At 39.9% G+C, this 12500-nt stretch overlaps 1 protein-coding gene across 1 annotated transcript in view; it reads right to left on the reverse strand.

The window, feature by feature from the left end:
- pcdh11 (protocadherin 11) overlaps positions 1–12500 on the reverse strand; it is a 624709-nt gene that overhangs the window by 383342 nt on the left and 228867 nt on the right. Inside the window, exon 3 of the mRNA XM_061930581.2 lies at positions 2386–2445. Coding sequence (XP_061786565.1) covers positions 2386–2445 — 60 coding nt within the window. The remainder of the gene's footprint in view (positions 1–2385; positions 2446–12500) is intronic.

Raw genomic sequence — 12500 nt, forward strand, 5'->3', positions numbered from 1 at the left:
TTCTCAAGGACACAACGGACATTACTAGGATAGCGGAAGCCAGGGATCAAACTAGGAACTCTCAGGTTTCTGCCACGCCATCACATGTATGTAAATATAATATATATATATATATATATATATATATATATATATATATATATATATATATATATATATATATACATACATATATATTAGGTCAGGAAAAAACACAAGAGTCTATATCATCCCTACAAACCTGCTTCACAGGTTTCTCGTCAGGGGATGTGAAACAGGCTTGTAGGGATGATATAGCTTCTTGTGTTTTTTCCTGACCTAACGTATATTCCGCTCTACCCTGGTATTGAGCACTGTATAACGGATAAACCACAGAAACCTCGACTATATATATATATATATATATATATATATATATATATATATATATATATATATATATATATATATATATATATATATATATATATAAGCTGGCAGCTAACATCCATTCGCAGTCGGCAGTGTTTTAGCTACTTCTAATCACTAATCCTCGCCTCCATGGCGACAAATAGTCAGTTTCTTACAAGTGCTGTATCACTATATATATATATATATATATATATATGCATAATAATACAGGACTGTCTCAGAAAATTAGAATATTGTGATAAAGTTCTTTATTTTCTGTAATGCAATTGAAAAAACAAAAATGTCATACATTCTGGATTCATTACACATCAACTGAAATATTGCAAGCCTTTTATTATTTTAATATTGCTGATTATGGCATACAGCTTAAGAAAACTAAAAAATCCTATCTCAAAAAATTTGAATATTGCCTCAGACCAAGTAAAAAAAAAAGGATTTATAACAGCAAAATGAAATCAAACATTTGAAAATGTCAATTAATGCACTCAGTGCTTGGTAGGGAATCATTTTGCACGGATTACTGCATCAATGCGGCGTGGCATGGAGGCAATCAGCCTGTGGCATTGCTGAGGTGTTATGGATGCCCAGGATGCTTCAATAGCGGCCTTTAGCTCATTTGCATTATTGGGTCTGGTATCTTTCAGCTTCTTCTTCACAATACCCCACAAATTCTCTGGTCAGGGCAGTTGGCAGGCCAATCGAGGACCGTAATGCCATGGTCAGTACACCAGTTACTGGTGGTTTTGGCACTGCTGGATCATGCAGGAAAATTAAATCATCATCTCCATAGAGCTTTTCAACAGATGGAAGCATGTAGTGCTCTAAAATCTCTTGGTACACAGCTGCATTGACTCTGGACTTGATGAAACACAGTGGACCAACACCAGCAGCTGACATGGCTCCCTAAACCATTGCTGACTGTGGGTACTTAACACTGGATTTCAAGCAACTTGGATTTTGCTCCTCTCAAGCCTTCCTCCAGACTCTAGCGCCTTGACTTCCAAATGAAATACAAAACTTGCTTTCGTTTGAAAACAGGACTCTGGACCACTGTGCAACTGTCCAGTTCTTCTTTTCCGTAGCCCAAGTCAGACGCTTCTAGAGATTTTAGAGTACTATATACTTCCATCTGTTGAAAAGCTCTATGGAGATGATGATTTCATTCATGATCTGGTACCTGCCCGCAGTGCCAAAATCACCAGTAACTGGTGTACTGACCATGGCATTACTGTTCTCGATTGGCCTGCCAACTCCCCTGACCTGAACTCCATTGAGAATTTGTGGGGTATTGTGAAGAAGAAACTGAAAGACACCAGACCCAATATTGCAAATGAGCTAAAGGCCGCTATTGAAGCATCCTGGGCATCCATAACACCTCAGCAATGCCACAGGCTGATTGCTTCCATGCCACGCTGCATTGATGCAGTAATCCGTGCAAAAGTATCCCCAACCAAGTACTGAGTGCATTAATTGACATTTTCAAATGTTTGATTTTGTTTTGCTGTTATAAATCTTTTTTTTTTACTTGGTCTGAGGAAATATTCTAATTTTTTGAGATATGATTTTTGAGTTTTCTTAAGCTGTATGCCATAATCAGCAACATTAAGATAATAAACACATATATATATATATATATATATATATATATATATATATATATATATATATATATATATATATATATATATATATAAATATATATATATTTCCAGGTGTTTGCGGGCCAGATAAAATGATGTTGCGGGCCAGACCTGGCCCCCGGGCTTTGAGTATGACACCTGTACTATACAAACATGTCTACTTGTACAATGCTATACTGGTTCATACGAATACAAAGTATTACAATTCCATGTTGACTAAGTAGAATAAAGCCTGATGTCTAATAGTGAGTCCATTTGGGACACCCACTTACTGTGAGTCACCACATTTTTTTGCTGCCGGCTCGCTAGCGTACCATATTATGTTTTTGCATCATTCCCACGACTGAAAGCTTACCTTATGAGGACACATGGGCGGCGGCGAGTGAAAAGGCTTCTCCGGCGTCTGGCTGGCGTTCTGCGAGGAAAAAAAGATAAACACACCATCAGGGACTTGTTTTCATCGGAGGGCACCTTCTGTAAATCTTTATTGAGGCTTATTTGCGAGGCAACATATTTGTTTTTGGGCGGGTTGAGGCGACCGAACGAACACACATGCTGAGCACTATATTTTAAATCTTTATCATAACAATATCTTCTCAGAGATTACATGACCCGTTTTGTTTTGCTTTCATTTCCGATCCATTTGCAAAGAATTTAAATCCTCTTTTGCAGGAAGATTTCACCCAAGTATGTTTTTTTTTTTTTTGTAGGTTAAATGATTATCATATTGTTAATGCAACGCTTACACACAAGAAAACAGCGTTAACAAGCAGACACGAGATATGTCAACAAGCCAACAACAGATGGTCCCACTGCTTGTGATTATGCAAAGATCCAAAGTATTTGCATACTCACAGTTTGGCGGTGGGGTAAAAAAAAAAAAAAAAAAAAAAAGGGAGCAGTGGAGTGTCTCGAGATGACCTCACTGAGGGATACAACGTGCAAACGTGAACCGGCGAAGTTGAGAGTCGCATCCTGGGAAGACCCTGTTGTTTTCCGAGCAGGTGCTTCCAATTAGACCCTCGTACGCAAGTGTGCAGCTGGGGCACGCTTAATGGCGTCACCGGGACAGATGCAACACTCAAACTTTAGACTCTTAACATCTATATTTAATCGCGTGGGGAGGGAAACACCTCGCTCGCCGAACGAACCAAGTGAGAATTAAAAGAAAGGAAGAAAGAAAAAAAAAGAAAAGAAAAACACAGCAGCCAGGCTTTCAGTGCAGGATAAACACCACCTTCATGAAATATAAATGAATAAATGGGCCTTGCCGGGACGATGAATTTAGCCGACAAAATTCCCCCTACAGATTAAATAGGCTATGTATCCATGATACCATCTAATTGATGTGACAAATAAACATGAGTTATTGTCTTTGGGGATATCAGCAAGAAATGGTTGCTATGTTTGAGTGCACACACACACACACACGTATATTCATGTAGACAGATTCCCCACCATGACCTTCATTCCAAGCCCTCAAAATCCAGTCTAGCCTCTCAGCGATCTAATTTAAAAAAAAGAAAAAAAGAAAATGTTTTTCAGAGCCCTAAAACAGGGGTGCCCACACTTTTTCAGCAGACTTTTTAAATGACCAAGTCAAAGCGTTCTACCTCATATATACATACAGGTAAAAGCCAGTAAATTAGAATATTTTGAAAAACTTGATTTATTTCAGTAATTGCATTCAAAAGGTGTAACTTGTACATTATATTTATTCATTGTACACAGACTGATGCATTCAAATGTTTATTTCATTTAATTTTGATGATTTGAAGTGGCAACAAATGAAAATCCAAAATTCCGTGTGTCACAAAATTAGAATATTACTTAAGGCTAATACAAAAAAGGGATTTTTAGAAATGTTGGCCAACTGAAAAGTATGAAAATGAAAAATATGAGCATGTACAATACTCAATACTTGGTTGGAGCTCCTTTTGCCTCAATTACTGCGTTAATGCGGCGTGGCATGGAGTCGATGAGTTTCTGGCACTGCTCAGGTGTTATGAGAGCCCAGGTTGCTCTGATAGTGGCCTTCAACTCTTCTGCGTTTTTGGGTCTGGCATTCTGCATCTTCCTTTTCACAATACCCCACAGATTTTCTATGGGGCTAAGGTCAGGGGAGTTGGCGGGCCAATTTAGAACAGAAATACCATGGTCCGTAAACCAGGCACGGATAGATTTTGCGCTGTGTGCAGGCGCCAAGTCCTGTTGGAACTTGAAATCTCCATCTCCATAGAGCAGGTCAGCAGCAGGAAGCATGAAGTGCTCTAAAACTTGCTGGTAGACGGCTGCGTTGACCCTGGATCTCAGGAAACAGAGTGGACCGACACCAGCTGGACTGCTGCTGAGTGGTCCAAAGTCATGTTTTCTGACGAAAGCAAATGTTGCATTTCCTTTGGAAATCGAGGTCCCAGAGTCTGGAGGAAGACAGGAGAGGCACAGGATCCACGTTGCCTGAAGTCTAGTGTAAAGTTTCCACCATCAGTGATGGTTTGGGGTGCCATGTCATCTGCTGGTGTCGGTCCACTCTGTTTCCTGAGATCCAGGGTCAACGCAGCCGTCTACCAGCAAGTTTTAGAGCACTTCATGCTTCCTGCTGCTGACCTGCTCTATGGAGATGGAGATTTCAAGTTCCAACAGGACTTGGCGCCTGCACACAGCGCAAAATCTACCCGTGCCGGGTTTACGGACCATGGTATTTCTGTTCTAAATTGGCCCGCCAACTCCCCTGACCTTAGCCCCATAGAAAATCTGTGGGGTATTGCGAAAAGGAAGATGCAGAATGCCAGACCCAAAAACGCAGAAGAGTTGAAGGCCACTATCAGAGCAACCTGGGCTCTCATAACACCTGAGCAGTGCCAGAAACTCATCGACTCCATGCCACGCCGCATTAACGCAGTAATTGAGGCAAAAGGAGCTCCAACCAAGTATTGAGTATTGTACATCCTCATATTTTTCATTTTCATACTTTTCAGTTGGCCAACATTTCTAAAAATCCCTTTTTTGTATTAGCCTTAAGTAATATTCTAATTTTGTGACACACGGAATTTTGGATTTTCATTTGTTGCCACTTCAAATCATCAAAATTAAATGAAATAAACATTTGAATGCATCAGTCTGTGTGCAATGAATAAATATAATGTACAAGTTACACCTTTTGAATGCAATTACTGAAATAAATCAAGTTTTTCAAAATATTCTAATTTACTGGCTTTTACCTGTATATATGTACACATATAGTCGAGGTTTCTGTGGTTTATCCGTTATACAGTGCTCAATACCGGGGTATTTTTTCCCCTGACGAGCAGGGAAACCTGCGAAACAGGCTTGTAGGGATGATATAGCCTGTGTGTTTTTTCCTGACCTAACGGATATATAAACACACATATATATATAAACACACTATATATATAAACACACTATATATATATATATATATATATATATATATATATATATATATACACCGTATTTTCCGGACCATATGGCGCGACGGATTATTAATTTTTTTTCATATATAAAGGCACCGACGCGCGCAATTTTTCAGGATTGTTCAGGATTTATGCAGATCCCAAATACAGATCAGCAGGTACTAGAAGGTAAGAAAAGTTGCTTTTGCATAATATTGCAAAAAAAAAAAAAAAACGCCAGATAATATGTCTTACCTTATACACACACCAAGAAGTGTCAGAAGATGGAGCTAACTGTTTTAATGAAATTCAGACTTGAATTAAATCAATAACAAAGCAGCATCTCCTCATACGGAAACAAAAACATCGCCTGAAATGTGTCCCGTTAAAAACCGTCTGACTGGAACTCTCTAATAACTAAAGTTCCTCGGGTGAATAATGTAAACTCACTACACCGGTATGTTTTAGCGCTTTCATGGCGAGTTTATTGACAGATATAAGTAAGAACTTTACACTACTTTATATTAGAAATGGCAACAGCGGAGGATTAAATTCCCCATAACAAGAAGACGCGCACGATTTTTCAGGATTTATGCAGATCCCAAATACAAATCAGTAGGTACCAGAAGGTAAGAAAAGTTGCTTTTTGCATAATATCGCAAAACAAAACGCCAGATAATATGTCTTACTTTATACACACACCAAAATATATTTGGTGATCTATTGATAATGAGAAATAAATACAGTATTTTTCAGACCATAGGGCGCATCGGATTATAAGGCGCACTGCCGATGAGCGGGTCTAGTCAGGTTTATTTTCATACAAAAGGCGCACTGGATTAAAGGGCGCAATAAAGGAGTCATACCATTATGATTTTTTTCTGAGATGAAAACACTTCCTTGTGGGCTACATAAGATGTAATGGTGGTTCTTTGGTCAAAATGTTGCATAGATGATGTTTTACAGATCATCTTCAAGCTGCTTTCTGACAGTCGCTTCAGGATGTGCATGCAAGGACGGGGGTAGAAGAAGTTACAAAATATGGAGCTAACTGTTTTAATGACAGTCAGACTTTACTTAAATCAATGAAGGAGCAGCATCTTCTCATCCGGACACAACAACACCGGAAATGTGTCCCGTGAAAAACTGTCCCACCCGAACTCTCTAATAACTAATGTTCCTTGGGTGAATAATGTAAACTCACTACACCGGTATGTTTTAGCGCTTTCATGGCGAGTTTACTGACAGATATAAGTAAGAACTTTACACTACTTTATATTAGAAATGGCAACAGCGGAGGATGAATGTCCCATAACAAGAAAATAGAGGAACAAGAAGAAGCTTATCGACTACGGTGTCGGCACGGACTACAAAGGCACGCAATTTTTCAGGCTTTATGCAGATCCCAAATACAGATCAGCAGATACCAGAAGGTAACAAAAGTTGCTTTTGCATAATATTGTGAAACAAAACGCCAGATAATATGTCTTACATTATACAAACACCATAATAATACTCGTATGTTGAAGCACATCAAACGGTGCAGCCTACACTTATCTCTTATGTTTGACTGCCGTCTACTGGTCACACTTATCATTAAAGTTAAAGTTAAAGTTAAGTACCAATGATTGTCACACACACACACAGTAGGTGTGGCGAAATTATTCTCTGCATTTGACCCATCACCCTATTCACCCTCTGGGAGGTGAGGGGAGCAGTGAGCAGCAGTGGTGGCCGCGCCCAGGAATCATTTTTGGTAATATAACCCCCATTTCCAACCCTTGATGCTGAGTGCCAAGCAGGGAGTTCATGGGTCCCATGTTTATAGTCTTTGGTATGACTCGGCCGGGGTTTGAACTCACAACCTACCGATCTCAGGGCGGACACCATAACCAGTAGGCCACTGAGTAGGTTTTACACCATGTACCAAATAAAGTTGCTTCAAGGTGGGTAAGCTCAACCAAACATACTCCTTACATTAGGCGCACCGGGTTATAAGGGGCACTGTTGAGTTTTGATAAAAAAATAATGATTTTAAGTACGTCTTATAGTCCGAAAAATACGATATATGTAATTTATATGTATTTATTTTGCCGTTTTTGTTCACATGTTAAAGGTGTACCAAATGCATGCATGTTTAACATATAGATTCCTTTCTTTCATGAAGACAAGAATATAGGTTGGTGTAATTACCTGATTCTGATGACTTGCATTGATTGAAATCAGACAGGAGTGATGATAACGTCCAGCTTTTTGAGACTCTTATTTTGCTAGCGCAGACAGGATGAAGTAGCACTTTTATTGTGAAGACAGAAACTGTGCGGCCAGTTTTTTAGGCTTTTGACAGCAGGTTCGGTGCGAAAGTCTGTTAAAATAAAAAAGTGTTTCTGGCCTTCCTGTCGGTCATTTTTTCTTAATAATGAGTTCGCAGCAGCCCGAGTCATCTCACAAGACCCTCGAAAGTGACGTCTTGGTGAAGATTGATGGTCGCTAATTTTTAGGTCTATTTTTTAAATGCCTGGCTGGGGATCGACTGACACGCCCTCCGCCATCGACCTAATGACCCCCGATGCAGACAGATTCCCACCACGACCTTCAATCCAAGCCCTCTAAATCCAGGTTGGCCTCTTAGCGATCCAATTTAAAAAAATAATGTTTTCAGTACCCTAAATGATTGTCACAATCACCTGGACCACCCACCTGAGTGCAGAACTCCATGATCCTAATGTCCCACAAAAGCTCTCGGCCAGCCTACGCCAACATTACACGCTCACAAATGGAGTCCAGCCGCTAACCCTGCAGAGAAGGAAGATTTTCCTTCTCATTAACCTCTTCGCCTTGTAATAGTCGGCTAAGTGGGCCCCCCCCCCCAAAAAAATGCACTCGGATTACAGCAACAATGTGTGGTACCGACATCACTGCATAACAAGTCGCTTGTGGTATTTGTACAAACTGTACACAATATAATAACATGATCATGTTGTACGGTGTTGGTAATTACCAGGGATTTTTGTATAATTGGCTTTTTCATAAATGTCCGAAATGGGGTGAGGAATAAGTGATTAATAGTATTAATAATAATAATAAATTGTATTTATAAGGCGCCTTTCTGGGCACTCAAGGACACCGTACAAAATCACAACAATAAAATCAAATTGGATAAAAGAAAACAACAACAACAACAAAGAGAAAAGAAAAGATGATTACAATGAATAAGCAGTCAGGAATAGGTGTGTTTTGAGTCTTGTTTTGAAGAGGGATATTGAATCTAAGTTGCGAAGGTCTGGTGGTAAAGGATTAGGTTTTGAGTGCTGAGACGGATGCAACGAGTGAACCCTCTCGCAGCCTATTTGAAGGTAATGAACAAACACAGACTTTCACATGCATATAGCCTTTGATTTGCTGGGGTTTGTCTGACTGTTAGTTAGTTAGCAACATAGCTCAAACAGTTATGGACGGATTTTGATGAAACTTTAAGGGAATGTCCGTAATGGGATAAGAAACAAACGATTATATTTTGGAGGTGATCAGGATAATGTCTACGACCACATGTCTACGTTACAAGGCTGAACTTCTGTGTGTGCCTACACCAGTGGTTCTTAACCTTGTTGGAGGTACCAAACCCCACCAGTTTCATATGCACATTCACCGAACCCATCCATCCATCCATCCATTTTCTACCGCTTATTCCCTTTAGGGGTCGCGGGGGGCGCTGGAGCCTATCTCAGCTACAATCGGGCGGAAGGCGGGGTACACCCTGGACAAGTTGCCACCTCATCGCAGGGCCAACACAGATAGACAGACAACATTCACACTCATATTCACACACTAGGGCCAATTTAGTGTTGCCAATCAACCTATCCCCAGGTGCATGTTTTTGGAAGTGGGAGGAAGCCGGAGTACCCGGAGGGAACCCACGCAGTCACAGGGAGAACATGCAAACTCCACACAGAAAGATCCCGAGCCCGGGATTGAACCCAAGACTACTCAGGACCTTCGTATTGTGAGGCAGATGCACTAACCCCTCTGCCACCGTGACGCCCCATTCACCGAACCCTCCTTTTTAAAAAAAATCAAGACAAAGTTATTATATGTTTTTGGTAACACTTTAGTATGGGGAACATATTCTAAGTAACAAAGACTTAATTTAGAGTTATTGGGTTAGGGTTAGGGTTCGGGTTAGGGTTAGAGGGTTAGGGCCAGGCTTAGAGGGTTTGGGTTATAACAAGGCCATGCCGAATAAGGCATTAATAAGTACTTAATAATGACTAGTTAAGAGCCAATATGTTACTAATTTGCATGTTAATAAGCAACTAATTAATGGTGAATATGTTCCCCATACTAAAGTGTTACCATGTTTTTTTACCGGTGCACAAAATGAACCGTGCATGAACATCACCTTGTTCAAACAACAAAACCAACACAGTGCATAAACTCACAACAAATTACACACCTGCAAATCAGTCTGACTTCTGCTGTTGCCGTATCCGTAATATGCCGATAGGGAGAAATTTTTATTTACACGATGAGTCGGGTGTGTTTTGACCTCCGCCGAACCCCTGAGCCCGACTCACCGAACCCCTAGGGTTTGATCAAACCCAGGTTAAGAACCACTGGCCTACACCCAACGAGACGCAGAGAGTGGACGACTGTCAAGAGGGTTCACTCTGCTTTCCATTCCGCTACAAAACAAGCAAGTGCTGAGACGGATGCAAGGAGTGAACCCTCTCGCAGCCTGTTTGGAAGTAACGAACGAACACAGACTTTCACATGTATATAGCCTTTGATTCCCTGGGGTCTGTTTGTCTGACTGTTAGTTAGTTAGCAACGTAGCTCAAATAGTTATGGACAGATTTAAATGAAACTTTAAGGGAATGTCCGGAATGGGATAAGAAACAAACGATTAGATTTTGGAGGTGATCAGGATAATTTCTATGACCACACGTCTACGTCACGAGCCTGGGCATCTGTGTGTGCCTACACCCACCGAGACGCAGAGAGAGGACGACTATCAAGAGGGTTCACTCTGTTTTTCATTCCGCTACAAAACAAACGAGTGCTGAGACGGATGCAACGAGTGAACCCTCTTGCACCCTATTTGGAAGTGACGGATGAACAAAACAAACATGCACAGACTTTCACATGTATATAGCCTTTGATTCCCTGTTTGTCTGACTGTTAGTTATCAACATAGCTCAAACAGTTATGGACATATTTTGATGAAACTTTTAGGGAATGTCTGAAATGGGATAAGAAACACGCGACTAGATTTTGGAGGTGATCGGGACAATTTCTACGACCTCACGTCTACGTTACGAGGCTAAACTTCTGTGTGTGCCTACACCCACCGAGACACAGAGTAAATGACTGTCAAGAGGATTCACTCTGTTTTTCATTCCGCTATAAAACATTTTTCAAATTTAAGTGGGAATACATTTAATCCACTTTTTAACAATTGGAATCAATGAATAATTTGAAATAAATATCAATGTATCTAGTGTGTATACTATATATTGTATTCATTGATCAGTGAACCATGTAGAATATCCCAATATCGCAATAATGTATTGTACATCTGACATACCGTATTTTTCGGACTATAAGTCGCAGTTTTTTTCATAGTTTGGCCGGGGGTGCGACTTATACTTAGGAGCGACTTATGTGTGAAATTATTAACACATTACCGTAAAATATCAATTAATATTATTTAGCTCATTCACGTAGACTAAACGTATAAGATTTCATGGGATTTAGCGATTAGGAGTGACAGATTGTTTGGTAAACGTATAGCATGTTCTATATGTTATAGATATTTGAAAGACTCTTACCATAATATGTTACGTTAACATACCAGGCACGTTCTCAGTTGGTTATCTATGCCTCATATAACGTACACTTATTCAGCCTGTTGTTCACTATTCTTTATTTATTTTAAATTGCCTTTCAAATGTCTATTCTTGGTGTTGGGTTTTATCAAAAAAAATTCCCCATAAATTGCGACTTATACTCCAGTGCGACTTATTTTTGTTTTTTCCTTCTTTATTATGCATTTTCGGCAGGTGCGACTTACACTCCTGTGCGTCTTATACTCCGAAAAATACGGTAATCATTACATTTAGGATTACATTTTGATCATGTCTTTAGTTAAATTAATATCCCAAAACTGTAAGGGGAGCCCAAGAGCACACAGTACCGTATTTTCCTGACTATAAGGCACACTTAAAATCCTTTTATTTTCTCAAAAATCAACAGTGCGCCTTATAGCCCGGTGCGCCTCATGTACGGCATCATTCCGGTTGTGCTTACCGACCTCGAAGCAATTTTATTGGGTACATAATGTAATAATAAGTGTGACCAGTAGATGGCAGTCATACATAATAGATACATGTAGACTGAAATACGATGGCAGTAAACAACACCAAAACTGTAAATGTTCCATTGAGAATATAGAACATTACACACGCCACTCAAAAATATATCAAAATGTCTTTAGTATGCTTTCGAAAAGCTATGAAGCCACACCGCTTGATGGATTGTCGGCGCATTAAACATACGAGTATTATTATGGTGTGTGGAAAAGGCCCGCTTTATGGCACCTGTTGCCAGACATATTACCTGCCGTTTTGTTTCGCAATATTATGCAAAACCACCTTTTCTTACCTTCCGGTACCTGCTGATCTGTATTTGGGATCTGCATAAGTCCTGAAACTGTGCGCGCGTCCGGAGTTGTAGTCCGTGCCCACGCGTCATAAGCTTCCTCTGTTTCTCTTCATTCATCCTCCGCTGTGGCCATTTCTAATATAAAGTAGTGTAAAGTTCTTACTTATATCTGTCAGTAGACTAGCTATCAAAGCGCTAAAAACTGCAGTGGGTTTTGCATAATTCATCCACGGAACTTTAGTTATTAGAGAGTTCCGGTCGGGACGGTTTTTCACAGGACACATTTCCTTGAAAATGGTCTGTAAAACATAATTTATGCAACATTTTCACCAAATAACCACCATTACATGTTATGTGGACTACAACATAGTGTTTTAAATTTAAGAAAATAATCATA

This window comes from Nerophis lumbriciformis, linkage group LG36, assembly GCF_033978685.3.
Source record: "Nerophis lumbriciformis linkage group LG36, RoL_Nlum_v2.1, whole genome shotgun sequence".
NCBI classification, from domain to species: domain Eukaryota; kingdom Metazoa; phylum Chordata; class Actinopteri; order Syngnathiformes; family Syngnathidae; genus Nerophis; species Nerophis lumbriciformis.